Source organism: Falco biarmicus, chromosome 1 (assembly GCF_023638135.1).
Source record: "Falco biarmicus isolate bFalBia1 chromosome 1, bFalBia1.pri, whole genome shotgun sequence".
Lineage (NCBI taxonomy): Eukaryota > Metazoa > Chordata > Aves > Falconiformes > Falconidae > Falco > Falco biarmicus.
Window position 1 is genome coordinate 34,711,412 of NC_079288.1, and position 27,745 is coordinate 34,739,156.

A 27,745-nucleotide genomic window follows, 5' to 3' on the forward strand; every position below is an offset into this window, starting at 1 on the left:
CGGTGCATGCCGGGACGGTGGGGGTCCGCCTGCGGCGGGGTGTGTACCCCCCGCCCGGGCAGGGGGGCACCCGGTGCCGCCACCGCCTCCCGCGGGCAGCACCGTCCCGCCGGAGGCCCCCATCCCTGGAACAGCTCGGGGGGGGGGCACGGCAGTCCCGGGGACAGGCAGCCAGGGTGTGGGGGACACGGGGACCGGCCCCCAGGGGACAACCCCGCGCCCGCCTTGCGTCTGCCGGGCACCGCTGGGGGGGCCTGAACCGCTGACAGTGACCCCCCACCTGATCATCCACCACCGGCCCAGGGCTACGGGCAGGCCCGCGGGTGCTAGATGGGACCTTGTGGGCTCCTCTCACCCCGTGCCCCCCGCCCCCCCCAGAAGCGGGGAGGGGCGCGGGGCGCGGGGTGTGTGCCCCGGTCCTCATCTCGCTGCCCGGCATGCCCTGGCTCCGCCCCCCAGCCCCGCCCATCACCCCCGCCCCCGGAAGCGCTCGCCCGCGCGTCGCTCACTTCCGCTGGGCCGGTGGCAGCGGGCGGCGGCGGCAGCAGGTATGGGCCGGGAGGGCTGAGCCGGAGCCGCTCCCGGCGGTTCCGCGGCATGGCCCCTGCCGCAGCGGGGATTGCTGCCGGCTTCTAGCTGTGCGCACCGCGGGCTGGGCCCCCCTCCGCCGGTGGGCTTCGCTCCGGGCCATCTCCCGGGGCCCGGGCCTTCCTGCCCCCCTGCTCCGGCCTGGCGTCCCCGGCCTCGCCCTCTGCCCGGGCCCGGCGGCACGCAGGGTCCCCTGCAGCCAGGAGTCCGGCTCCCGCCTCCCCCGCGCTCAGCCCAGCCGCATCCCGCCGCGCCGTGCCGCCGCGGGTGGTCGCTGGGCCTGCGCCTCCCCCCGGGCCCTCCCGGAGCTCCGCGGCCCAGCTCGGCCCTCCGGATCCGTCCAGGGTGGTGTGGGGGGGTCAGCCCCGGGGCCTGCTCCCCTCCACCGGCTGTGTCTCCCAGCAGAACCCAAGGCACTGTGTCCTCGCCCGCAGTCGGAGCCACCGGCGGGTAGGATGCCTGGGAAGTGCGGGTGTCCCTGCCCACAGGGGCTGCCCGGCGCAGGACTTGCCCCTTCATCTGCCTCCTGATCTCGGTGGGTCCTGCTGGTGCAGCCCTGTGTCCTGGCTGGTATGGCATGGCATGGACCTACACATCTCCGGGGCAGGAGGCAAGGGACTCGAGAGCCAAAGGGCATGCGGAGCTCACCAGCGCACTGGACCCGCTTCCCTCCCTACTGCTGCTTTTGGGTGTAATGTGCCCTGGGCTGTGTGGTGGGGCAGTGGGGTTGGGGTGGCTTTGGGGGCTGGAAGCTGTTGCTGCCATCAGTGCCCCCTTCTCGGGGCTGCGGGGGCCTGGCCTCTGCGCAGGCAGTGCCGTGGCTCAGTGCACAACAAGGCACCGTGCAGATCTGTGGGAAGAGGTCAGTACGGAGCTGAGCCATGAAATAAGCTGGGAACTGGGTATGGATTGGATAGAGAGGCACCTGGTCTGATATCATGTGCTTGCTGCCTCCTCTGTGGAGTTTTTTTTGGAGAAAACATCAAGCCTGATAAAAAGGAATCGGTGAAACAGCTTATTCCTAAAGGAGTTGTTACAGGTTTTCTCCTTCTTCTCCGCAGGTGCCTCATATGGTGTGGAGTTTGGCAGAGTTATGAAACTTGTCAGGGCTACAGTCCCAGAGTAGCAGTGCAGCCTCACGTAGGGTTTTGCCATTTGCTCTTGCCTGGGGTGTGGGATGTTAAAGGGGTGCCTTGGATAAGCAGTTGGTTCGATCTGGTTTGCTGCCCCCAGATGTGGCCAGGGGAACCGTGGGCTGCTTCCTGCTTGACTCAGGCTGCTGGACTGAATGGACCTGACAGTTTGGGACCCTGTGGGGTTTTCCAGAGGTGTTGGCCCACACTCTGATCAAACCAGGCTAGGAATTCCGTGGCAGGAGGTGTGTGGCCTCAGAGCCCTGCAAAGCCTGGCTTTCCCAGGAGAAGAACGTCTCCTGTGCCGCAGGAAGCTGTCACTGGGGCAGATGCTGCCTTCCAGCACTTCCAGAACAAGGTCCTCAGCATCTCTGAGGGTGCTCAGCTGGTGCTGTAGGAGGAGGGACATGGAGGTGTTATCCCTACTCAAGGTGATCTCTGGGCTTATGCTGCTCAAAATCCTCCCCAGCTTTCCAGAGCACAATGCTTTGGGCCCCGCAGTGCTGGATCCCCACGTGCTGTGTTGCCCAACAGTGTATGGTGCAGGGACACCTTGGGACTTTTCTTTGTCTGTTTGTGGGTTTTATTTCCCAGTTATTGGTTGATGGGACGTATCAGCCATGATTCGCTTTTTCTGCATACAGCTGCTCTTGTGGCCCTTCTGCCATCTGGGTTAATTAAGGGCCAGGTGCCAGCGCTTCGGGGTTTTGGATCACTCAAGTGGTGCCTCAGCAATTGAATTGATCTGCCACCATTTTGGGCACCTTGCTAATACCGCAGTGAGTTTGGCAAGGCTTTTACCCACGAGTTATTAAAAGGGGGCACCTTAACCTGTTGGTTGATGTGAGATGGACCCCCTTGGAAAGCGCATGTGTTGGTCAGTAACAGCTTTGCGAGAGGATGTGCTGGCTGCCAGCCCACTGGCTTCACAGGCTGTTGTCTGCGCTCGCTGCTGCTGTTAATTGGTGGCTCCTGTTCTAGAAGGTGCAGGATAATTTGTGGTGCTCGCTGGCTTCAGGCATTTCCTTTGCAGGGGACACTGCGGAGTATATTTACAACTCAGGGTAAAAGCTACAGGGTCTTGCCAGCCCTCGAGGTTTGGTGGCACGGCACAGGGCACCTGTGCCATGCTGTGGCAGTGCAGGTGGGTTGTTTCATGGCTGGGCACAGCCTGGCTGCAGGTGGGGACAGCCCAGGTCCCTTTACGGGGCATGAAGGTTTGAGCCAAGCTTGGGATGCAACAGCAGGCTTGCAGCCCCATGTTGCTGCGTGCTGCGGGGCTGAGTGTGAGCTAAGACTGGCCCCGGTTAGGCCAGTCCTTAGGAAAAATATGTTCCTAGGGAGTGTGTACGGGCTTGATGTGAGCCCTTGGGGCTTTGTGCTGGCTGCAGGGAGAGGCGTGGGGCAGAGGTAGGGTTGAGCACAGGGGTGGGAGCTGTGCCCACAGCTACGCACCATCAGCCGGACGGTATACACCATGTAACTTCACTGCTGTGAATAAAGAGGTAAAAAAGAATTGGGTTCAGCATGAGTCTCTTCCAGCTGCTGGCTCTCGTATCCTCAGCCGCTTGTTCTCCTCCATGCTTGGGTTTTTATCTTCCCCGGCTGATGTCTGTGCCTGGTCCAGGGGGTTCGTTCATTGAGGCCAGGGACATGCAGTGCTGCTCAGAGGTGTGGGGAGCCATCACCACCTCGTGCCTGCCTGGCCTTTTGCTTTAGCTTGAAGATGCTTCATATCAGCAGAGGATAGTTGTGTGAAGTCCCAATGGCCTCAGTTATCTGTCTCAATGTTTAGGGTTTTTTCAGTCTGTCTTAATTTTCTTTAATTGTGCTGACTTGCTGGGTTTTACTGATCCACCTCAAGTGCTTTATTTGCAGCTGTGAGAGTGTGCATTGCTTGCTTGTAGAAGTTTTCTTTCCCTATTAACCTTCAGCTGACCCGCTGTTTCCTAGAAGCTTGCCCTTTGAGTTCCTGCTCCTCTTTGCTTCTCCCTCCACATCAGGCACCATCGTATATCCCCTGGTGCACAAGGGATGCATGTCTGTGCAGGGCTGGAGCGGATGCGTTTCCCTGTGTATGCTTCCTTCCTTTCCGCCTGCCTTGTCAGATCCTCCTGAAGACACATGTCAGGCTGGGAAGATTAAAATTTACTGTCAGCCAGTAAACTCCTGTTCTGGGTTGTGACAGAGTCTATAGAAAGATCAGTGGAGCTATGGTGAGCCCTCTTGCTGTAATAGCCAGGGAGCTGGGGTGTCTTGGGCATGGTTTAAATGCTCAAGTGATGCTTAGATGGCTCATTCCTTTGGAAGAGCGGCAGCAGCAGCACGTTCCCCACATCCCTTCCCAAGGCAACAGGTCTCTATTGCTGGAATGGCTCAGTCAGCAGCAACTCAGCCCCCTAGGATGGAGGAATTAGCCTAAAACAGGGCAGTAAAAGTAGCTGGGGGTCACTAATGAGTTTTCTTCTTCCACTCTCTGTAAGAGAAAACAAGTGGCACCAGTGACAGCTTATTTGGCTTCAGTGTCATCCCTGGGAGCCTGCTGGCAGCACCCACCTTGACGAGAAGCACCATGCCACATTTGTTGCGGTATCTCAGGTTTAGGAGCATGTTATTCACCCAGGATGGTTGAATTCTGGAGCCTGCTGGTATGGCAGCTGGGAGGAAGGGGCTGGATGAGTTCTGGCATGTTCCTGACCTGAGGGCCTGAGATCAAGGAGGGGGCTTGCACCATGTTGTGCCTGTGTGGGTGCATCGCCTGGCAGCTCTGAATTGCAGGTCCTGGGGGGAACATGCTGTCCTGTGTTCAGCCATGTGAGTTCAGCTGCAGGAGCGCCGGGTTCTCCTTCAGCCTCAAAGTGCTTCATGAGCAGCAGAAAATCAGATGCTCTAAACCATGGTGCTTCTTCCAGCTGGGCCGTGGGCTCCTTGGTGCTGCATCGCAGGAGCAAAATAACTTGTTAAAGCTGTATCCATTGAGGAAGGTGTATGTAGCAGCACTTAGCAGGATCCTTCTGCTGCGTGTTGCGTGAATGTGGATGATGTTTTCCACCTTGAGGCAGGTAGAAGGGAAGTGTAGGAGGTAGAGCGGCGTGGCCGCTGTTGCGCTGAGGGTCTTGGAAGAGCAGCATTGCTCTGGGTCTTCTGGAGCTCTTGAATTTAGTTGTCGTGGGTGAATAAGATTGGGGATAAAATTCTTTGGAGAGCCCCTTTCCTCCCAGCAGCTGGCACAGAGGGCTGAGTGGTGCTGAGCTCCCCACACCTTCCTCTTCGTATCACTGAGCCTGGCTGGTGCAGCCTGCAAGGTGGGAGATACAGGAGGGATTGTGGATGGCACACGTTCCGGTTTCACCGTTAGCAGGGGCTTCAGAGAGGAGGTCTCCCACTCTCCTTGGTTGTGGGGACCAGCTGGGAGCAGAGGACTTTGCAGTAGGGCAGGGGTTTGATGGTGTGGGAAACCTTGTGCCCTGGGATGGTAGGTCCAGGGTTCCAGGGAGGGCACGGGTTTGTGCTGCTGCAAAGGCTTGTCCTCAAAACGGACCCAAGGAGCCTGCACTAGGTGTGGGTGAGCTCTGGGTGCTCCCTGCCGACACCCAGCCGCTGTTTTGCTACCAGATGCTTACAAACACTTTGAAGTCCTTGAATCCAGTTTGCAAGACTGGCTTAAAATAAGTCTGTCAAGAAGTTGAGGTAAAATTTGAGCCACCACAAGGTCAGGGACTTTTTGTCTTCCTTGATTTGTCACTGCAAGTCTTGCATCTTGCTTTTTCTGAGTGCTGTTGCTGCTTCTGGCTGTCAGGAGCTGCCACTCTGCTTAGTCCCTCACCAGGAGATCAGCTAGTGCTGATCGTCTCCCTGCCTGCAGATGAACTCCCGCTGCCCGTTTTCGATCTCTGGGTGCAGGGTGTTCAGCAAGGGTTGAGAACTTGCAACTCACTGTGATGACTCTAAACAATCAGATCTGTCCAAATGAGATGACTGAGGCTGCTGGCTCTGCGTCTGACATCCCTCCTGCTCCCGTGTGCCAGGTAACTGGCTTATTTTCTTTTAGGCTCCAGCCTGGGAGAGGGGTCCCTGCCCCGTCCTCCCCCTTGCCCAGTTCAAGCTGGGCAAAGACATGTTTAGAAAGACATGGGGTAATGCAAGAGCTGCTCTGCAGTCCCTGAACCGTTTCTTTTGCCCTCCTTAAAACCAGAGCCAGACAGCAGCGTTGGACCCTGCCCAAGGGCTGAGCTTGGGGAAATTCACCTTCAGCAGGGCTTTGCCAGCAGCAGTTGCATCCCTGGGCTGGCAGGCAGCCCTGCCTCGTCACCCTCGGTTAGCCTGGGGACACACACAGGGTGCAGAGCACCCAGCTTTGGCAGGTGTTTGGAGTCTTGCTTGGCCTCTCATCACCCTGCCTGAGGTGCTGGGTGGCTGCAAGTCTGGTCCTGCTGCTGGGGAGCTTGAGGTGTTGGTGTGGGGAGCAAGGGGTGTCTTAATTTTCGAGCTCAGGCAGGAGGAGGAGGCAGCAGTTTGCTTTTTGGAAGCAGCTGTCAGCACTGCAGGGCTGAAAGAAGTGGGGGAGATGGGTGGCCGTCTCTGTCTCTGAAATTAGTGGGGGTTTGGATGGTTAAAACACACGCAGCGCTACCAGAGGGCTCTGGGAAACTGGGAAGCTTCAGGAAGGCAGCAGGCGTGATTCATGTCTCCCAGCCGGCTGCAGAAATTCCCTGGTAGGCTTCAAGTTTGCTTTCCAGGCACTTCTGCAGAGCAGGGCTGATCGCGAGCCAGGTCGGTGAAATCTGAGGGACTGCAGTAAATCCTCCTTCCTCCCTCTCTTGCAGGACAGGATCCGCAGTGAGGCGCAGAGAGCTGCTGCGGCGCAGCCTGGGAGCTCCTGCTGTTCGCTGGAGAGCCATCGACCTAGGGGGGAAAAAAAGGCTCTGCATAAATCCCAGGTAACCGAAGCAGGGAGCAGTGTTGTGTCTTATGTGAGGCTGCCCGGGAGGCAGTTTTCTCACGGGGCAGCCTTGGCAGGGCGGGGGTAGCACAGTGGCAGACGTGCCCCCTCTCTAACAGCATCGGGAGTGTGCTGCCAGTACCCGAAGTGAGCCCCGAACCGATGCAAACTTTCTCTCAAGAGTCTGCCAAGCTGGCTCTGGCTGTATGCGCTGCCTAGGAGGCTCGGCCCCCAGATTTTAACCAGATTTTCTTTTTATCCCTGTTGGGGATCCCTATCCAGCTTGAACAGAAAACAGAGGACACTGTTCCTCTGGCTGCATCTTGTGTGCTCACAGGGGATTGCTGCGTTTGGCTTTCAAGATGCTCATTTACATTTAAAACCATTTGCAAGCTCTTTTTTTTTTTCCACTTGGCTTTGAGTTCTGTGCTCCTGCCCCTTCAAAACAGCAAGGCCACTGCAGGCTTTCAAGGACGATCCTCTGGTTTCTTTGCTGTTGAAGGAAAGATGGGTGAAACAGTTGGAAAAGACAAATCCCTGCTGACCTTTAAGAAGGGGCTATCTGCTGCCTGCACACCAGGCTTCCTCAGCCTGCCAAGCCATAAATCTGCCCTAAACTGCCTGAATTATGTAATACAGCCTCGAGTGCTGGGCGGCAACCTCAAACCCTTTGAATTTAAAGCAACACTGCTGGAGCAGGGGTGGTTTCTGGAAGAGGCTCCTTTTGATCTTGCTTGGTCGGGTGCTGGGAGATCTGTGCCCCTTGGCTGTGCTGTCCCCTCACACCAGCGCTGGTCTGAGCCTTGGGTTTTGCTCGATTCCTCTCCCCATCCCAGGGCTGTTACCTGCATAGGTGTGAGGGAAGACGAGGGGTGAATTTTCCTTAGAAAAGCATTTTCTTGAACAAGGAGATGCAAACCCTGGGGAGATCACTGGGCCCTTGCTGTGGGGACAAGGGCTGCCCAGCTCAGCATGGGATGTGATGAGCAAAGTGGCTGCTGCTGCTGGTGAGAGAAGCAAGTTGGGGCTGTAGCCTGAGCAGGGGTGAATGCTGGCATCTTCAGCAACTGCTTTCCTCCTCCACATCCTCTTTAGCAAACCAGCTGATTCCCCACTCATCAGCAGAGCCCGTGGTGCGCCAGTGTGGCTGCAAGGCGCTTGCCCTCCCCTGGGGAACGGGCTCCTCTGGCAGTGCAGGAGCTGAGGGCTTCTCTGGGCACTTCATCTCCTTGTGACTCTTCCTATGAGATCCCAAGCTCTTTCCCTGCCCTGGCTTTTCCTTCCTGGAGCTTTCCATAGTAACCCCAGCAAGGAAATTATCAACCCTCAAACTTTCTGGTCTGCCTCTCCTCGCAGGGACGTGCTGCTAGCTGGAGACCACTATGACGGACTCCAAGTACTTCACTACCACAAAGAAAGGTAAGAGTGGGAGCAGGAGGGTCACACAATTTTTCCCAAAATAATCAGGCTCTTTCGGCACCTGTATAAGCCAGCTGGGGAGGGTTATCCCTGAGGTGGGAAGCTGGTGGAGGTTCCAGCTCTTGTGGGGATGCCCTAAGCCCATGTGGTATGCTGTGGCTGACACCCTCCTTGCTCTCATGGAGCTGGGGCAGCTCCTGGGCTGCTGTGGGGTCAGAGCACCTTATCACCATCCCCCTGAAGCCAGACAAGGCTGTTGGCAGCTAGGTTATTTGCTTTAGCAGCTCAGGAGCAGCTGTGGGACATGGCCGCCTGCCCCGAGCTCCCCTGGGCTGGGACAGAAGCACTCAGGGTGTTTGATTTAAGCACTTTCCAGACCAAGGAATTAATGTGGAGGAAAGCTATGTGGCATCTTCTCTTCAATCTGCCTGCCCAGGAGTGAATAGAGCTCAGTGTGGCTTCATGAGGGCAGGAGACCATGCTGGGTCTGAAGCCACTGGTTGCCCCCAGCAAGGTGCTGGGCTGGAGGACTGCTACCACATACAGAGCAGGATTTGGGATCCACCATCCCCTGCATGGGCTTGAGGAGCAGTTCCCAAAATCCACCTGCATTTGCTGCTGCAGGTGCCTGCCATCATCCAGGCTGTGGTGGGCTCCCTGGGTAGGGGAGGGCCTCCCAACCACTGTGTGCAGGGCTGGGGCTTCACTGTGTGCTGCAATAGCTGCTCCACAGCTGAAAATACCCACTGACTAAACCTCATGTCCTGTGCTTGAGGTGTGGAGTGCTTGTGCTCATCACTTCTGCACTCTCTCCCATCCTTAAAGCCCTGTGGGGCTGGAGGAGTCACAGGGATGCACTAGCGTGCTCATCTCCATTTCCACGGATGAGTGCTGAGCCCCAGAGCAGCCCTGGCCCTCGGTGAGACATTTGGGAAGTTAAATCCCCTTTCCCACCTCGGAGCACCTGGGGTGGCAAAGGAGCCCCAGCACGCAGCAGGTGGGAGCTGTGCTGTCCCTCCCCTGGGAGCAGCACCCAGCAGAGGGGTGGGTGCCCATCCCCTAACCCCTGAACTCCTCTTTTTCCCCTTCCTTCAGGGGAGATATTTGAGCTGAAAGCTGAACTGAACAGCGACAAGAAGGAGAAGAAGAAGGAGGCTGTGAAGAAGGTGATAGCGTCTATGACCGTCGGCAAAGATGTCAGGTGTGTGGCAGCGCTGTGCCAGGGATGCCCAGACCAAACTGTGGCAGGATGGTGTCCAGATGGCTCATGGGCTCCTGTTTTCCCCTGCTGCTTCTGAGGGGGTTTTGTGCTGGCTTTCGTCTTGGGCAAGGACCGAGCGAGCTCCTGGCCACTGCTATACCTTCTGCTACGGGAGGGAAATGTTTGTGTAAGCGTGGCCGTCTGGCAGGCAGGGGCTTGCCTGGCTTTGGTAGTAATCTGGCTAAAAGAGGATTGGTCTGGCTGCCAGATAAGTTTGTTGGGGATTATTGCCGCTTCCTTCACGTGTTGCTAAAACCAAGCAGAACCCCCCTCTGAGCCTTTACGGCAGAGGGTCAGTGTCTCTGCCTCGGTGTCGATAAGCCTTTTGCAGCCGCTCCAGTCCCAAAGGTCAGGCGGCTGCTTTTCCTTCTTCCCCTTTATCTGCCTGACCCAGCAGCACGTGGCCCTTCCGTCCCCTCCTCCCTGCAAAGACCTGTCCCTGCACACCCTGGGCATTACACGCATCAGCGCTTTGTGCTTTTCACGGTGCGTTTGATGGTAGATAAAGGAAAAAAATAACTCTGGGCTCTGGGTTTGGAGAATCGGTGCATCCCTGGCTCCCAGAGCACTTGCAGCAGGTCACGCTCTGTCCTGGGGCTGCTGTGGAGAACATGACACCAGCAATGGCAGGGACTTGCCTGACGCTGTTACCTGCATAGGGGTGAGGGAAGACTAGGGGTGAATTTTCCCTAGAAAAGCGTTTTTTTTGGACAAGCAGATGCAAACCCTGGGGAGATCACCGAGCCCTTGCTGCGGCGACAAGGTCTGCCCAGCTCCACATGGATGGTCAGCACTCAGCAGGAGCTACACCGATTGGAAAAGAAATAGCGGCTGTGGCAGCCCATTTTGTTTCCGTGTGTGCGTATTCTAGGCTGCAGGAGAGCACTTTACTAAGCTCGCCCCTCCCTGGGAGGTGCCAGGGACCGGCTGAGGTGGGTGGCAGCAGTGCTGGTAGCAGGAGCTCTGCAAGGGAACCAGCGAAGTGCAGCGCCCCAGACTTAAGGGTTTGGTCCTGTTTGATGGCTGGGTTTGCAGTGGCAGAGAAGCTTCCAGGAGCCAAGGGACATCTGTCAGGGTGGAATAACTCCTGTGTTAGCCCTCTGATCTCAATTGGCTCTCCTAAGGTGGCTTAGTAGTCTAATTGGTCTGTATCTTAATAGTCTAATTGGTTTGTGTTTATTGTCTGCAGTGACACAGTGTCTCTGGCATCCCCAGCTCTAGGGTGGTTGGGGAAGGGGAAGCCCCCCACTCCACGCAGGCAGCTCCGCTCCTTCCTAGCAGAGCATCTTTCTGCTGCAGAGCTCACCTGGTGGAGTGGGGCTGTTCCTTAGTCCTGGGTGTTTACTGCTCTAAGGTGATGCTAGGATGTGGGACAAGCACTTTGCAGCAGGACAGCCTTAATGTTTGTAAAAGCAGAGGATGGTTTTGGTAGGGCTGTGTGGGAGGGTTTTGCAGAAGGCGAGGGGGGAATGGCTCATCTTCCACGTCCTCTCACAGGTGTTGGAGGCTTTTGTGCTGTCCTGTGATGGCTGGGGGATGTTGCACCTTCTCCCAGGGCAGTGGGCGCACACTGGAGCTGGGATACAGCAGAGCTGTGTGGGAGAACTCAATTTCAGTCCATCAGGGGCCATTTTGAGCTACTCTTGATACAGATCTGTAAATAAAAACCTGTTGGGGATGGGTGATTTAGCCACATCTGCTGCAGGCTAGGCTCAGGTCATGGGAGAGCAGCCTGGGGTCATCTGGCTTCAGGAGTGGGTTGAGCCACAGGAAGGGGATGGCCACGCACCTAGGGAAGTCCCATAGGCAGCAGCATCTCCTTTCTCCGGCTCAGCAGTGTGGCCATGTCCTGCCTTCATGGAGGCACTCTGTGTTTCAGTGCTCTCTTCCCGGACGTGGTGAACTGCATGCAGACGGATAACCTGGAGCTGAAGAAGCTGGTCTACCTTTACCTGATGAACTATGCCAAAAGCCAGCCAGACATGGCTATCATGGCAGTCAACACCTTCGTGAAGGTGAGAGGAGAGGGCTGCATGCCTGAGAGCCACGCGCTGCAGCAGGTCGGTTCAGCCCACCACATGCATCCCCACTTTTATCCATGGCCACCACACTAACCTGCTGTGTACCCCACTCCAAAGAAGGGAGCGTGGGCAGGTTTCCAAGGCCTCTCCCTTCAGGAGTAGGGGCTCCCCTACTCCTCTAGATAACTGAGCAAATTTGTCCAGTAATGCAGAAGAAAAACATTTTCTTGGCAGCTGTACTGTGCCACTTGCTCTGTCAGTGGCAGCTTTGCTTGTGGGCAGCTCCTGTGATCGAACTGCTGTCATGTGAGCTTATGTGCTGAAGTCTCTGCAGCTGAGAAAGCCCTCGTGATCTTCCAGTTGGAGTTGGGAATTGAAGACCGTGTTTGTTAGGAGCCCAGATATTGCCAAATCATACTGTGAAAAGGCTTGGTAGGCATTAGAGGGAACTTGGCATTTTTGGGGAAAAAAAAATAATCCCACACAATAAACGTGATAGATGCGTTTCCCAGGTCAGGTGGCCATTCTGCAGGGTAGCAGCTGACTTCAGATACTTGCTGTAAGTGATGAAGATATCAGATTGCTGGAGGTGTGCTTGCAGTGAGAACTGATGGTGTTAAAACCCTCTGGGTGCCAGATTGCAGAACGAGAGATCAGACCTCTCTCTTGCGTGACTTGTTCTTGAGAGCTGAGTGTTAAACCCTCTAGACTTCAGGTACTCAAATAAGAACGGCGGTCCTGAAGCCAACCACTAGTGCCTGATTCAAGGAGCGGTGGCCCAGGATATCTCACCTCCCCCTCTCATCCCTATAGGACTGTGAGGACCCAAACCCACTGATCCGGGCTTTGGCTGTGCGGACCATGGGCTGCATCCGTGTGGACAAGATAACAGAGTATCTCTGTGAGCCCCTGCGGAAGTGCCTGAAGGACGAGGACCCTTACGTGCGCAAGACAGCAGCTGTCTGTGTGGCAAAGCTCCATGACATCAATGCCCAGCTGGTGGAGGACCAGGGCTTCCTGGACACCCTTAAAGACCTCATCTCAGACTCCAACCCCATGGTGATTATTTTTTGCCTTCTTCATCCAAATGGCAGTAAATGCTCTCTCTTCATCTTTCCTTCATCTTCATATGCTGACTCCCTCCCTCCCATGTTCCCCTTCATTCTCTTTTTGGTGCTTAATATACCACTTCTGGGGACAGCTGTTTCTCAGGGCTGCAGGCTGTGTCCTTGGAACCCTGTCTCCTGGATGGAAGGTTTCTGCAATTCCTTGGCAGTGTGTTATTATTCTGTTCCCAGTGGGGAGGAGGTTGCCCCAGCCAGCTCAGAGCAGAGGGTGGTGGTAGAGGGGAGCTGAAGCTTGGCTCTGGTACCACCTAGCTGGCGGCTTTTGCCTCTGGTGAGGGTTTCCTAGCAGCTGGGCTTTGGCCAGTGTTAGTTTCCGTGCCTTTCCCCAGGCATGAGAAACTTCAAAGCTTGCTTTCCCCAGGGTTTCTCTTCCCCCAGCCTTTGCTGCTCTTCAGATCCTGCCACAGGCAGAGCAGCGAGCCTGGGAGGTTCCACAGAAAGTGATGGGGCTCCTCAGAGCTGTCTGGGGAAGGGGAGCGAGAGCAGGCTCCTCTGTGCTGGGCATGGGGCCAAGGCTGACTCCTGCTGAACATGTGCAAACTGTTAGAGATGTGGTGTGGGTGGTGGGACCGTGCTGGTGGTGATTGCTCATCTCCTGAGGATCAGCTGGTGGGGAGGAGAAGCTGGTACCCAGATGTCGCTGGGATGCGAGGTGCTGATACCGATCCTTGGCAGCTCATCCACTTGCACCAGCTTTCCCCCAGGCTGTTGAACCATGTTTGGTGTCACCTAATGTGTCCTGTCTCCTCTGGCAGGTAGTGGCCAATGCAGTAGCGGCGCTCTCAGAAATAGCGGAGTCTCACCCGAGCAGTAACCTCCTGGACCTCAACCCCCAGTCCATCAACAAGCTGCTCACGGCCTTGAACGAGTGTACTGAGTGGGGCCAGATCTTCATCCTCGACTGTCTGGCGAACTACATGCCCAAGGATGACCGGGAAGCCCAGAGGTGAGGGAGGCTGGGGGTGCTGCTGGGGCAGCGCTGCCTTCAGGGCACCACGAAGTGTCCGGAGTGGGGCTCAGAGTGGGAGGGGAACAGGGAGGTATCAACTGAAGGGCCTGACGCTGCCCCTTCTCATCTAAGAAGCATTTCTGTCCTCCTGATGCTTGGAATCCTACTGCAGGAGGTGCGGGACAGTGGGCATCTGCTGGCCATGGTGCCTTGGGTGCAACTGTCCGGAGATCAATGTGGTCTTGTAGCAAGCCCTGTCCCCATGCTGGCACAGGGACTGTGCTTCCCAAGCTGCTTCAAAATGTGGTCTTACCACACAGCAAGGGCCGACAGGTGCTAGGGAGCCCTGAAAGGGTGTCACTGTGATAGGGTTTTGCAGGGCTTGGGAAATAACCTTCATCCGGGCGTTTAAGAGCCAATTCAGCATTTCTTGGGAAGGCCTCAAGTGTTGCTCAGCTGTCCTGGTGCAATCTTTGCCAGTGTCTTGTTCTTCTTTGTCAGTACTGGCAGCGATGTTTAAGCAGGAAGACATTCTGAAATAATCTATCTCTTTTACCCCTGACACCTCCAGCATTTGTGAGCGAGTGACGCCCCGGCTGTCCCATGCCAACTCAGCGGTGGTGCTCTCAGCTGTGAAGGTGCTGATGAAGTTCATGGAAATGCTGTCGAAGGACCTGGATTATTATGGCACGTTGCTAAAGAAGCTGGCCCCACCCCTGGTCACCCTGCTCTCCGCAGAGCCTGAGCTGCAGTATGTGGCTCTCCGCAACATCAACCTCATCGTGCAGAAAAGGTGGGTGCCCTGGGGGGGTAGGAGTGACAGCCTGGCTCGGGCTTTCCCTCTTCTCTGCAGCTGCTTCCCGACGCTTCCAACCCTCTGACGGCGGCAGTGTCAGGGCTTTGCTGACACAACCTGTCATATGGGGTTTTTCTTTTCTATTATTTAAAATCCAAGGGCTGAGCGCAGTGTGTCAGGTGAGGCAATAAGCAGGGAGCTAAGCTGGGATCTTCAGGAGAGGTTTATTTTAATTTATTTATTTGGGGAGAGCAAAAGATGGAAAGGCCAAAAGCTGAGGCTTTTGCTTTAGTCATTGAATGTCTAGAGAGGAATTTTTGTGATATCAGCTTGTTTCTATGCAGTCGTCCTCTTTGAATAAGTGCTGAGAGTCCTTTTGTCCCTTTGCTGATCTAAAATTGCTGGTGGGCAGGAGGTGTCCGAGGCCCCACATGTGTGCCCCGAGCAGAACTGGCCAGCTGGAGAGCCATGCTTTGCATTGACAGCCTCAGTCAGATGATTTGTTGTCCTACCAGTTATCGCCGTGGTTGTCTATTAAAAATAGCAGCAATTTCTGGGAGAAGTGGAAAGCAATTAGTGTCCCTGGGAGCGGGAATGTGGAAGGCAGGTCAGCTTCTTGGAGTTGGAGCTGGACCTGGCCGATCTCTTTCCCAGCTTAGAGAGAGGATGATCTCATGAGAAAGGTCCAGCCTAGCCCTGGGGTCTGGGTTTGCGTCGCTGCTCCCCCCCAGACATCCCTTCCAGCCCTGGCGAGATGAACGTTTCCTGTTGCCTTGTGTCAGGTCCTTGTTTGTGGCAAGGTTGCGCTCTGTCCTCTGCGCTGGTACCAGAAAGGGGAGCCAGGGGACGGAGTCCTGGGGGGATAATGACGATGTCTCAGATTCCTTGACATTGACCAGGCCCCCAGAACTTTGTGCTGGTGGCCAAGGAGCCTCATCCTCCTGGCCCAGAGCTGCTCGCTCTCCAGCTCTGGGTTTCCCTAGCTTATGTCCTCAGTGTCCTCAAGCCTTCACCACCCCATCTTCAGCCTCAGTCAGGGGGTGATGGTTCATGCTTGTAGCTGGCTAATGGAGTAATCAATTTTCATGGACTTGGGCGTTAGCCAGCTGCAGGGTCAGGCGAATGAATCCCCATCTGTCTCCTGACTGGCACGCAGCTTTCTGGGGAGGACAACTCCCTTTCTGCGCTGCTTTGCCTGCTGGTTGTTGCCTGGGTCAGAGCCTGGAGGTGGGGGCAGAGCTCGGATCTTGCTTCTGCCACTAGAGGAATCATCCGATAGCAGTACCGGGTGTTCAGAAAGCTCTGGAGAAAACCATGGTTTCTGGAAGATTTCTGACATCTCTCATTGTGGTCAAAGTGAAGGAGCATGCGCCTGCCTTAATCACTGCCTCTTGTTGTCCTCCAGGCCTGAGATCCTGAAGCACGAGATGAAGGTGTTCTTTGTGAAGTACAATGACCCCATCTACGTTAAACTGGAGAAACTGGACATCATGATCCGCCTGGCTTCCCAGGCCAACATTGCGCAGGTCAGGGTCTGCCTGACTGCTGGGTGGGCTGTGCAGGGAGCTCCAGCCTCCCAGGGAGGGGATTTGTCTGAGAAATTGTAGACCCAGCTTTGCAGGTTGTGGAGGGAGCAGCTGTACCACGCAGTCTGCTTCTGCTGGGTCACTACCAAGCTTTTCTGGTGGCTTTTCTTGCTGCTGGGCTCTTAGTGTCTTGTCCCCTCTGGCAGGTGCTGGCCGAGCTGAAGGAGTATGCCACGGAGGTGGACGTGGACTTCGTAAGGAAGGCGGTTCGAGCCATTGGCCGCTGTGCCATCAAGGTGGAGGTGAGTGCTGGGTCACTTCGGGTCCTGATGGCAGCTGTGGTTAGGCAAGGCATCGCTCCCCAGCACGTTGGATGGGTTGGAGTTCGTCTCACCCCAGGAGTTGCCCTAATGAGCTGGAGCCTGCCTGGGGATGAACATTTGTTCCACAGGGCACAGACAAGGTGCAAGGAGGGTATTTCATCCCTTTACCCTTTGCCACCGGAGCTGTTTTAAGATCCCAGCCTGCCTCGTGCTGTGTTGCAGACCCAGCTGCCTGCAGCTGTGCCTGGTGTGTTAATGCAGTGGATGATACAAGTGGCTTGTCTGGGGACTGCAGCAGGGCCTGGCAGGGAGCTAATCTCTTTTTGAGGGGCTGAGAGGCTTTGCTTCCCCTTGGGGGTTATTTGAAGAAGAGGATTAGTAAAAACCTTGCTGGAACGGTGGCTCTGCGTGGCCCAGGTGCAGGCAGGCTCACAGGCAAGGTCGTGTAGCTTTGAGCCAGCTGATCCTGCACCGGGTTTACTGCAGAGCATCCTCAGTCACGTGAGACAAACAGCTCGACGCCAGTGAGCTGGGCGCTGATGAGAGGCAGGAGATGTGCTGGAGCTGGCTCAGGCTTTCATCCCACTGGGAAGCTGAGCTGGCCTGGCTCTGCCATGAGTGATCCATCTCCTCCACAGTGAAGCCAGGGGGATTTATTACCACGGCACTAGCTCTGGTTTGCTCTCTCTGTTCACACTGAGCCGTGTGGCTGTACAGACCCAAACTAAGGCGAGGTGCAAGATGCTGGTGCCCTGGCAAGCCAAGGTGTGGGCTCACTGCTGTGCTTCTGCATCCTGTGGCCTGAAGTGCATGATGTGGGGGCAGGGGAGGCTCCGGGAACATGCGAGGGGATGAGGAGGAGCCAGACCTGGATGGGAAGGGGAGACTATGCTTGTGCATCCCCCATTCTGGTCTGGGTTGGGTTTGGGAGAGGCATGGAGGGGATAAGGCAGCAAGGAAGGGATGTCGGAAGGGTGGCAGAGGCTTTGGGACAGGGATGTAAGAACATGCCACCTGACTGAGCGACTCCCTCTGACAGCAATCGGCTGAGCGCTGTGTCAGCACCCTGCTCGACCTTATCCAGACCAAAGTCAACTACGTGGTGCAGGAAGCCATTGTTGTCATCAAGGACATCTTCCGCAAGTACCCCAACAAGTGTGTGGCTGCTGCCTGCGAGCCTCGGGTGGATGCTCCCGGTCCTAGATGAGCTCTTTCTGCCCCTCTGTGCTTGGGGGGGGGGACCCTACAAGGACCCAGGGATGGGCTGCTGCTCCCTCCTGGTGGGATGATCAGTGGTGAAGCCACCTGCGGCCTCCCTGCAGTGAAGATGGCTTTGGTTTTTTTGCCAGTCGGGGTTGCGATTGCTAGTCAGTGCTGCCCTAAGAGTTAAGCTGAGAGCAGGAAAGCCACCCCCAGCCCCGTGACGGCAGTCCCAGAGACCCAAATGGACAGGAGCTGGCAGGGACTTTGAGGTCCCTTGTGTCAACGTAAACTGTCTCTGGCTCTTAATTCAGCGCTGTTGATGCTGGAGCAAGGGCAGCAGGAGGGGAGGGGTGTGTTCCAGCTGAGCCAGGATGAATAGTAACACTGTAGTCAGGAAGTAGTGTACTAATACTGGTAATAAATATTAATGAACTGAATTAGTAATGGACAGGAACTCTGCTAGTGACTCAGGGCTGCTGCAGAGAGAAGGGAGACCAGATGAGTGGGGCTGAGAAGCTAAATCAGCAGCAGGGCTTGTGAGCAGGGGAGCGTGCTCTGAGACCAGAGAGGGATCAGTGTGGGCGGTGTCACGCTGTGCCACAGCCCTGGGGAGAAGGGACAGCCCCATACAGGTGGCAGGGGCTCTTGCCGGTGCCCTTGGCAATGTCCTTGTTCTGCTGAGGGTGATGGGATGTGGTTTGAAGTCAGAGCAGAGCTAGGACTTGGGTTTCTTGCTTCTGGTGAACGTATGTCCTCTCCTTGGGAAGGTATGAGAGCGTGATTGCCACCCTCTGCGAGAACCTCGACTCTCTGGATGAGCCTGAGGCCAGGGCTGCCATGATCTGGATTGTAGGAGAGTACGCTGAGCGGATCGACAACGCCGATGAGCTGCTGGAGAGCTTCCTGGAGGGCTTCCACGATGAAAGCACCCAGGTGCGGTGGGATGGGGCAGAGCCCCTCATGCAGTGGTGGTCTGGCCGCCAATAGAATCAACTGGTTGAGGGGTGACACTGGATGCTGTGACAAAGCTTGTGCTCATTAGAATTTAACAAAGGAATTTTCTCTAGCAGGGTCGTGAAGGTGTATTTCTTGTAGGCGTTTGGGGTAGCAGTGTCCCACAGCAGCTTTGGGTGTAGAACGTGGCCCTTGAAATGCCACCAGGTGGTGACCCAGTCGTCTTCCCTCCTTAGCAGCTGGGAAGGGTGCAGTGGTCACCTGGTCATTCCTCTGTGCCAGGACAGGATCAGCCCGTTGGAGCTGCAAAATGGAGTCAGACAGCTGAAATGAGCAGGGGGAACCATGCCTGACCCTTTTGCCAGGGCAGCTGAGGCCAGTGGTTTTGCCTGTGAAATTTTTTGAGGCTTCAGTCTATAGAAGCTTCCTACAACCCCCTGTGCAAAACACTGTGAAACTAAGTCATAGTGGCCAGGGGAAAGTCTACAAATGCAAAATAGCAAAGCCAGCCATCCTGGCTGCCTTGTCTCAGGTCTAAAGGGACTGTCAGAGGTGAATTGCTGCTGCTTATCCTCATAAAAGTCAGAGGATGCTCTGGCCTTTGCTTTTGTGGGACCATGTAACCTGGTCTCAAGATCTTGCCCAGTAACCTCTGTGTCAACCTGTGGCTCTGACGGGCTGAGGGTGTGATAATCAGCTTGAAATGGGCTGCAGACCTGGCTGGGAGCCATGCCAAGTGCCCTGACGCTGTCACTGCCGCTTAAGCTGTCACCACGTGTTTGGTTCCTTGCGAGGCAGGTTGGGGTTACTTCCTGACAGTGCCTATGGGGGAAATTCTTGTGTTCTTGCACAAAAATGGTGTGATCTATCTGTCTGTCTCTCCCTGACCCTGTTTGTCTGCTCGCAGGTTCAGCTGCAGCTGCTGACGGCCATTGTGAAGCTGTTTCTGAAGAAGCCCACTGAGACACAGGAGCTGGTGCAGCAGGTGCTGAGCCTGGCCACGCAGGTGGGTAATGGCTCTTGCATGAGGCAAGAGCTTCCCGTGGGCTTCACCGCAGTGGGAATGGCTTGACGATGCAGTGCCCGTGACAGGAGGCAGAATAATGGAGCTTCATTCTGGAAAAACTGATAGTTAAAAAGTCCTGGAGAGCGAGTACACTGTCTCCCATAGCACAGGAGGCATCTTGTGCTGTTTCCTTGCTAAGGCTGGTGTAGCAAAGTGGTGTAGCCTCTGTACAGCAGAGGTGTGACACAAATAGCTTTTAACTTTTATCCCCGTGATCGCTCTAATACCACAGCAAGATTGAGATGGGGCCAAGATGCTCGGAGTTGCTCTGTAGTAGCTGTGGCTTCCCCTGCCTGATGGCTTTGGCACTAACCCCTGTGCTTCCTGAAGGACTCTGACAACCCCGACCTGCGGGACCGTGGCTACATCTATTGGCGCCTGCTTTCCACCGACCCTGTGGCCGCCAAGGAGGTGGTGCTGGCAGAGAAACCCCTCATCTCTGAGGAGACTGATCTGATCGAGCCGACGCTCCTGGATGAGCTGATTTGCTACATTGGGACACTGGCCTCTGTCTATCACAAACCTCCCAGCGCCTTCGTGGAGGGGAGCAGAGGGGTCGTGCACAAGAGCTTGCCCCCACGAACGGGCTCGTGAGTATCTCTGCCTCCCCAGGGTGACTCTCCACCCTGTGCTGGGACTTCCAGGGCTGGATCCGTGTGTTGGGCAGGTTGGATGCTGAGCCAAGCGGCTGTGGGGCTGCCACAGCGACACACAGCACCGTGCAGAACTGGCTGTGCTTGGAGCTGAGCTGAGGGCCCCCCTTACAGGGGAGCCTCCCCTTGGGAGCAGTAGGGCTGTATGGATTCAATACTGTCCTTACAAGGCTGAGGGAGTGATCTCGATGAGAATGTGTTGGAAGTGTTGGCAGTCGTGCTGGGACAGGGTGTCTCTGAACACTCACTGCAAAGCCCAGCTGGGTGAACTCATGTCTCCAGTGGGACTTCTTGGCTCCTGCAACTCCTCCTCAGCATCTCATGTCTTTCCCTTGCCATTCCCTCTAGGAGCGAAAGTGCCGAGAGCCCCGACGCAGCCCCCTCAGGGGGGCAGGCGGCAGAGCAGCCGGCTGTCATCCCCACTCAGGGTGACCTGCTGGGTGACCTCCTGAACCTGGACCTGGGCCCCCCCGTGGGTGGGCCTCCCATCGCCACCTCCTCTGTGCAGATGGGTGCTGTGGACCTCCTCGGGGGTGGCTTGGACAGCCTGGTACGTCACAGCCCTGCGTGCTCCTTCCCCGATGCCCAGCTAGCCTGGTGGCATCGCGCTGGGTTTGATGCTGGCTCCTGTCGGGAGCTCCTGGGGATGGTACGAGCTCATCTGCCCAGAAATGTCTGGGCTAGTCCTTTCCTTCTACAAGCTTGTGCAGACAGAGGGGCACTGCACCCCAATTTATTGTGTCCGGATCAGATGGCTGGAGCAGGGCAGGGGGTTAGTGCTCCTGAGTACGTGAGGTCTGTGTAGGTGTTCCTACTCTGTGCTGTGCTACAGGGGTGACTGCTCCTCCTGGCCCTCCTCTGAACCCCACAGCTGCGTGAAGCAGGGATGTGCCCAAAGCTGCTGCAGGGCTGGGCTGAGATGTCCCTGCTCCCGGGCTGCAGGGTGGCTTAACGGGTGTCTCCTGCACCGGGAGATCTGGAGGTAACAGCTTGTCTTCCTGGGAATGCAAACCAAACAGTGGTTTGGCTGCAGCGTGAGGGGGGGTGGAAACCTCTGCCTGGTGGGGACCGCCTGCCCTACAGGTGCTGGTGATGGTCCCAATCCCCAAAGGAAACTAATTTGGAGTCTTCTGCGCTGCTCATAAAATCCAGCAGATACCCCCTAAGGGGAGGCAGTGTCACTGTCCCTTCGCTGCTGCCCCTCTCGGTCCGTAAGCCTCCAAGTGCCACCCTGGCTCTTTATGGGCTTGCAGGATTTGGTAACGGGCTGGTGCTGAGTGCGGGGATGAGACACCCAGGTCGTGCTCAGTCCCCTGGCTCCAGACAGCTGTGGACAGGCAGGTGGACTTGCTGGCAGTGCAGCAGGACTAACCTCTCTTCCCTCCTTCCCTTCTCTTCTCTGTTTTTTGTCTCTCTCCTGGCTTGTCTCTGCATGTGGCTGGCTCTTCTCTCCACCTTACCTGCTTCTGCTTGGAGATGGGGGACGAGTCGGAAGGGGTATGGATCAGCCCTTTTCTTAGCCCTCTCGACCATGTGTAGCCCCAGCGCCCGTGCCAGCCCCTGGCTGCCCCTGCTCCCCCTGTGCAGCCTGAGCCCTCCTGTTGGGTGCCCCAGTGACACCTCGCTTCCCTCTGGGGGCGACCAGGCCCCGAAACAGCTCGTGGCACATCAGGTCTGGGACTGCTGGGGCATCCCTACCGACCCTGGGCCCTCACTAGCCCACACTGATGCTCTTGGAGAGTGCCCTTGATGGGGCGTTTTGGTGGGACCCCCCGTGGCCCTGGGCGTGCTGGCCCCTGCCCCTGCTGATGCACCTTTCTTCTCTTGCAGCTGCGAAGCGATGTGGGAGGCAGCCCTGCTGTGAGTGTGCCCTCACACCCAAACCCCTTTCTCACCCTCTGCATCTTCCTCCTCCTCTTCCTCCTCTTCTCTGCCCTTTGGTGCCCTCCCATAACCTGCTCCCTTGTCGCCTGCAGATGGGCAGTGGCAGCGGCTTTGCACCAGCACCCAGCACCGCGATGCCCGCAAACCTGGGGGCACCCCTCGGCAGTGGCCTGGGAGACCTCTTCGACCTCACCAGTGGCGTGGGGACCCTGTCAGGATCCTATGTGGCACCCAAAACGGTGAGTGGGGCAGCCAAGCCTCAGCAGCTGGCACAGCACAGGGCTGCAGCATTAAGGGGGGCAGAGACCTGTGTCTACTTCTTGTGGCAGGGCTTCCCCGGGGGGGGGTGGGACAGGAGCCCCTTTTTCCTGTCGTGGTAGCACACTGGGTGAGGGTGGTGGCCTGCAGATGGAGAGGATGCTGTAGCAAGTTTCTTGCCTCCTTAACGCAGGTCTGGCTCCCTGCGATGAAGGCCAAGGGGCTGGAGATCTCTGGCACCTTCAGCCGGCAGGTGGGCTCCATCTCCATGGACCTGGTGCTAACGAACAAAGCCCTGCAGGTCATGTCTGACTTTGCCATCCAGTTCAACCGCAACAGGTGAGGTTCCTCCTGGGCTGCATCAGCAGTGGCCAGTGGAGATGCTGTGTGACGTTCTCGAGCACGTTCCCTGGCATGGTTGCATGCTGAAAAGGGTGGGAGGAAGGGGCCACAGGGCTGCAAGATCTGGGGACAGCCTCCCATGATGACCTTTCTCTCTCTGATGGCTGTGGTGGTGATGATCATCAAACCAAAGCCTCTAAGAAGTTGACTGAAGAGGCTGTTGCTCTGGGGTCTAACCCCCATCCCGTTTTTCTGTCCTCCTGGTGAACTGGCCCTTCCTCCCTTCCCTCAAGGGGCACAACAAGGGGTAGCCCTGAGGGACTGGTGGGTGTGAGTCTGTGTAGGAGGAAGGGCTGAGATTTTGGGGCTGCCTGGTGTTGTCCTGGTGGGCGGGCAGGGCAGGAGCCAGCCTGGTCCTGGACTGTGCAGGGGCAGCAAGGTGAGCAGGGGTGTTCCTGGGGTTCAGGTAGAGGAAGGCAGGGAGTCCCAAGGTGGCCCGCAGCCGACGGGCAGTGCCTTCTGCCATCATTTGCTGCCCCCCACCTTGACCCCCTCCCCTCCTCGGGTATCCCCGCAGCTTCGGCCTGGCCCCAGCAGCTCCTCTCCAGGTCCACGCACCTCTTGCCCCGAACCAGTCCGTGGAGATCTCCCTTCCGCTGAACACTGTTGGCTCTGTCATGAAGATGGACCCCCTGAACAACCTCCAGGTGGGGAATGCTAGGGGATCCCCCCTCCTGGGAGCTGGGGACTGGGCAGGGGGTGCCAGGGGGCGAGCGCTTGCCCTCAGGAGGGAGGCATGACAGCAGGAACCGGGCAAGAAGAAATGCTCAGCTCGCTGTCCTTGCTGTCAGAGCTCAGTCTGACTCCAGCTTGATATCCTGCTCCACGCAGACTGCTGCTTCTGTGGAGGAAGATCCTTGCCGACAGCAGCAGAGCCGAGCTTTGGCGGAGCATCTGCTTGCACTGTCCTAGCGCAGGGGAGATGGTGGAGGCAGGGCTGTAGCTCCAGGGAGGCAGCTGGGAGGGAGGGCTGAGGGGGTGCAACCTCAGCAGTTCCCCATCTCCCCTGTATGCTGGGGACAGCAGCATGCCCAAGAGCGTGCCGGCATGCAGGGCGTGGACGCTGGCCTCTCCAGCTCCTTCGGGCAGCTGCCAGTCTCTTGCCTCTGATGCTTGCTGGGGTGGCACCTGGCTCAAGAGGGATCGCTGGTGTAAGATGGAGTGGGATGCTGGCTTTGGGAGCCACCTCCCTGCTGTAGGTTGGAGGAGGTGTTGATGTCCCCGTGCCCTTCTGTCCCAGGTCGCAGTGAAAAACAACATTGATGTCTTCTACTTCAGCACCCTGTACCCGCTGCACATCCTCTTCGTGGAGGATGGGAAGATGGGTGAGTTGGAGCGTGGGTAGCTGGGGCTCCTGCAAGGTGCGCTTCTGCCACCGGTCTCTAGGTGCCATCCCAGCCCCTGATGAAATCTCCTGATCACGTTCCCAGCCCTGGGCAGGGAGTGGGGAACCAGATGTCCCTGGCAGTCTGGAGCAGACAGGGACACTGGCCATGCCAGCATGACCACGCTGTGGCTACCTGAGATGGCCTGAGCCGCCTTCAAACTCCTAGCTGCCAGGGAGAGTTCTCGCTTTGCTCACTCCTTAGTTTGTCTTCCCTGGCACACACCAGCCTCTTCCCCAAGCCACCGTAGCTTGCTAGCCCCCCAAAGCAGGTCACTTTCCTGCAGCTGCATAAGGCTGGTCTTGGGAAGCTGCTGGAGGGGGGTGGCAGTGTCACAGATCCCTTCAGCCACCAGTGACATGGCAGCATGGCCCTTGTGTTCTACCGCCTTTGGGGGCAGGCGACCTTGTAGCTTCATCACTGTGTTGATTTTGTTCCTCACTGTAGAACGGCAGATGTTCCTGGCCACTTGGAAAGACATTCCCAATGAGAATGAGGCCCAGTTCCAGATCAAAGACTGTTCTCTCAACGCAGGTGGGTCCAAACCCTTCAGAAGGACCTGGCTCCGCTTGTGGCCGGGTGCCGGTGACCAGCTCATCCCAGTTATCCCAACCCAGGCTGCGGGGAGATGAGAGCTTTCCCCTGTGCCCACCCGTAGCTCCAGGAAGGAGCTGCTGGTTTGTTTGCTGTTGACTAGTTGTTGAAAATTGACAGCCTCAGAGATGCTCTGCCCGGTGGGGATGTCCCCGCTGCCAGGGACAGTTGCTGTACCCACCCTGGGATCAGTCTCAGTGCAGAGAAGCTGAAGCGGATCGTGCAGCCCTGACACTGCCTGGCCTCCCAGCCAGCCCACAGGCAGGGCAGCGGTCCAGTGCTCATGAGCAGAGCAGAGAGCTGTGGGCAGGAGCCAGGGCCAGGTTCCTTGGCACCTCCTTGCTCCCTCAGCCCCTTCTCCGGGAGATCTGGTGCCAAGCAGGACACGCAGACGCTGAGTGGGGGACAGCTAACTCCTTTCAGCCCCGCTGGCAGCAGTGAGCTGACCTTTGTGGAGCAAAGTGGGGCGGTTCCACTTGTGAATTGAGCTCTGGATTGTGGCCTGCCCTCCCCAGGGAGGACCTGGGAGCCCGGCTGAATAGGGCCCTTCTTGCTGTGTGAGGACGGCGGGTTTTGGATGTGCTGCATCCTGGGGAGAGGGGAGGGGAGGTGGAGGTGGGGCAGGAGCAGGTCCGAAGGGATCTGGCTGTCAGCCCGGTGCCCTGCCCCGAGCAGCCTCCGCCGCAGCTCTCTCCTCCTGTGCAGATGCCGTTAGCAGCAAACTCCAAGGCAGCAACATCTTCACCATCGCCAAGAGGAACGTGGAGGGCCAGGACATGCTCTATCAGTCCCTGAAGCTCACTAATGGCATCTGGGTGTTGGCAGAGCTCAGGATCCAGCCCAGTAATCCCAGTTTCACGGTACGCCCCTTCCCCTGCCTCCCTCCAAAACAGCCCCAGGGTGGCTCTGAGCCGAGGCCGCTGCCTTCCCTGCTCTCTGCTTGGAGCCTGGGCTGGGCAAGGCAGTCCTGTGGCACATCTGCAGCTGTGGCACCCCCCCAGCGACTCTTGGTGCCAGCCCCCCCTCCCTGTGCCAGTCCCAGTGTCCCTCATGTGGAGAAGGGGAGACACGGGCTGTGCTGGCCAGCTGGGCTCTGCAGCAACAGGGGCTCTGCTGGGCTCCCTCCGAGCAGCGGGGAGGCACTGTGGTGGCCCCCAAGGGAAGCAGAGAGGTCCCAGCCCACCCGCACATCTCTGTTAAAATAAAAACCCCAACCCCATCCCCCTCTTGGGGCATCCCTGGCTCTGCCTGCGTGCTGGGCAGCCTGACTGCAGCTACAGTCTTGGGGCAGAGGTCTGTCTGCATGTCAGGCGTGAGCCATCCCGATGTCCTGCTTTCCCCAGCCCGTCCCCGTCCCCTTCCCCACCTTCCTCGCAGCCTCTTTTCTTTGGGTTGGGATGAGCTGTGTCGCCTTGACTCACCTCTCTGTGTATCTCCGTACCTGCTGCCTGCCTGCCCTCGCCGGCCTGCCCGCTGTTGCAGGATTTGGAGGTTAGCAGACTGGTTTTTCCCTCGGCTTTGGGCTGTCTCTGGCTGCTGCCTGGTTATATTTCTCCCCTGATATTTTTACCTGCCTGCTGGCTGCCCTGCCAGCCCTGCGTGTCTTTTAGTGCTTCTTGTCTCTCCCTCCCGGCAGGGGTGGCACGAGGCCGGTGCCCAGAGCAGAGCTTTGTTGGAGGTGAACATTCCAGAGGGTCAGGGTGTTCCCACCACCCTCCTGGGCTCACTTGGGATGAGGATAGCTGCAGATCCCTATCCCTGAGGATTCCCTGCTGGGCACCCGCTTGCGCTGAGCTCTTCCCCACTAGCCTGAGGAGCAAATTGATTTCAGAATCATTTAATATTAAATCTCTGAGCAAATAAAGGGGCTGATACCACTTAAAGGAAGATGCCTTTGGGGGAACCGTTCACTCTTGAGCTACAGGCAATGAATCAAACCCCAAGAGATGAAGTGTGTGTGTGCCTCTGCCTGCCCCCTTGCCCTGCCTGCCTGTGCTGCATGTGGATGTCTCTGCTCCTCCACCCCGGGCTAGGGGAGCACCAGCAGCCCGGGGAGGGGTGTTTAGGGGGCTCGGTGCCTTTTAATATCTTCTATCTGGCCAAAATAAGGAGCTGGGGCCACCCATTCCCCATGGTGGGGGTGGGGGGGATGCTGCAGCATGCAGGGCTTTGTGCTTTGGGGCTGGTGACTCACCAGCATGGGACCAGTTGCCATGACCCCCTCTCCTCTCTTCTCACAGTTGTCCCTGAAATGCCGAGCACCGGAGGTGTCCCAGTACATCTACCAAGCCTACGAAACCATCCTGAAGAACTAAGGTGCTGCTGCAGTCCATCCTCCTCCTCTTCTCCTTTCCCGCCCAAGGAAGCAGGGGCAGGACCCGTGTGCATGTCTCCTTTCCTTCCTGCCAAGGAACCAGCCCCTGGGAATGTCCCTCCAGCCCCGGGGCCCTGGAAACCAGTGCTCCCATCTCTGGTAGGGCTGGGGTGAGCAGAGGAGGGCAGCGGTGTCCCGGCCAGTCCCTGCATCCCTGTAGAAATCAAATCTGTGTGTGAGTGATGCAGTGTCCTCCTTGCTGATGTTGCCCCATCAAGAGCCCTGTTTCACCCTCTGGGTCCCTGTGACTGCGTGCTTTTTTTTTTTTTTTTTTTTTTTTTAAAAAAAAAAAACAAACAACTGAGCCACCATATGTGGGGAGTTGCCTCCCTCCCCCTGTGTGCCCCCTACCCTGCAACAATCCACCTCCCTGCTGGTGCTGGGTCTCGTGTCTGCCCATGGTGGTGTCTGGTGAAGGGTTCTGCACTCCTCAGCCCTGGGAATAGCACCCTGGGGCTCACTCTGAGTCTCCTTGGTGTCAGTTGGGGCCTGAAGTGCCATGGGGGTGGGTGGCTTTTGCTGTGGATCGCCCTGGAGCCCTGGGCTTGCAGGGCTTGGTGCACCCAGGAGCAGGGAGGAAACAGCTCTGGCTTCCTCCTTCCCCTGTGGCAGTTCCTGCCTCTCCCCAGTTTCAGGTTCAGGAGAGCCCGTGGGTGAGCCCCCAGCCCTTTGAGAGGGTCTCCTCCCCATGGGAGCTGTTTCCAAAGGTCCCAGAAGGGCTCAAGACTCTCAAGTTTGAGGCTGTACTGTCAAGTGCAGTAAAAAAAAGGGCTTTTCCAGTCCCATCCAGCCCCTGCATTGGGGCTGGGAGGGCTCTGAGCATCAACTCATGCTGGCCCCCTCCCCAGCCCCCCGGCTCCCTCTGCTCTCTGCTGTCACCCATGGGT

The 27,745-nt window shown here is 57.2% G+C and overlaps 1 protein-coding gene and 1 non-coding gene across 3 annotated transcripts; both read left to right on the top strand.

Annotated features, from left to right (window-relative positions):
- Positions 1 to 481: 481 nt before the first annotated feature.
- On the top strand, positions 482 to 27,128 carry AP1B1 (adaptor related protein complex 1 subunit beta 1). 2 transcript variants are annotated; one of them, XM_056352753.1, is made up of 24 exons: positions 482 to 548; positions 6,548 to 6,661; positions 8,020 to 8,082; positions 9,178 to 9,283; positions 11,223 to 11,358; positions 12,178 to 12,423; positions 13,247 to 13,437; positions 14,012 to 14,233; positions 15,642 to 15,762; positions 15,969 to 16,064; positions 17,125 to 17,240; positions 18,056 to 18,221; positions 19,150 to 19,248; positions 19,639 to 19,898; positions 20,310 to 20,511; positions 21,438 to 21,458; positions 21,792 to 21,821; positions 21,938 to 22,084; positions 22,297 to 22,442; positions 23,023 to 23,152; positions 23,746 to 23,830; positions 24,338 to 24,424; positions 25,190 to 25,344; positions 26,725 to 27,128. In XM_056352753.1, the coding sequence occupies exons 3-24, from the start codon at positions 8,046 to 8,048 to the stop codon at positions 26,797 to 26,799; spliced, it is 2,874 nt and encodes a 957-aa protein (XP_056208728.1). In that variant the 5' UTR covers positions 482 to 548; positions 6,548 to 6,661; positions 8,020 to 8,045; the 3' UTR covers positions 26,800 to 27,128. The 2 variants fall into 2 exon arrangements, with proteins under 2 accessions (XP_056208728.1, XP_056208737.1); XM_056352762.1 differs by lacking the exons at positions 21,438 to 21,458; positions 21,792 to 21,821.
- On the top strand, positions 22,568 to 22,672 carry LOC130143993 (small nucleolar RNA SNORD125). Its single transcript, XR_008819978.1, has one exon. It is a non-coding gene; the product is annotated as a small nucleolar RNA SNORD125 (small nucleolar RNA).
- Positions 27,129 to 27,745: the final 617 nt, after the last annotated feature.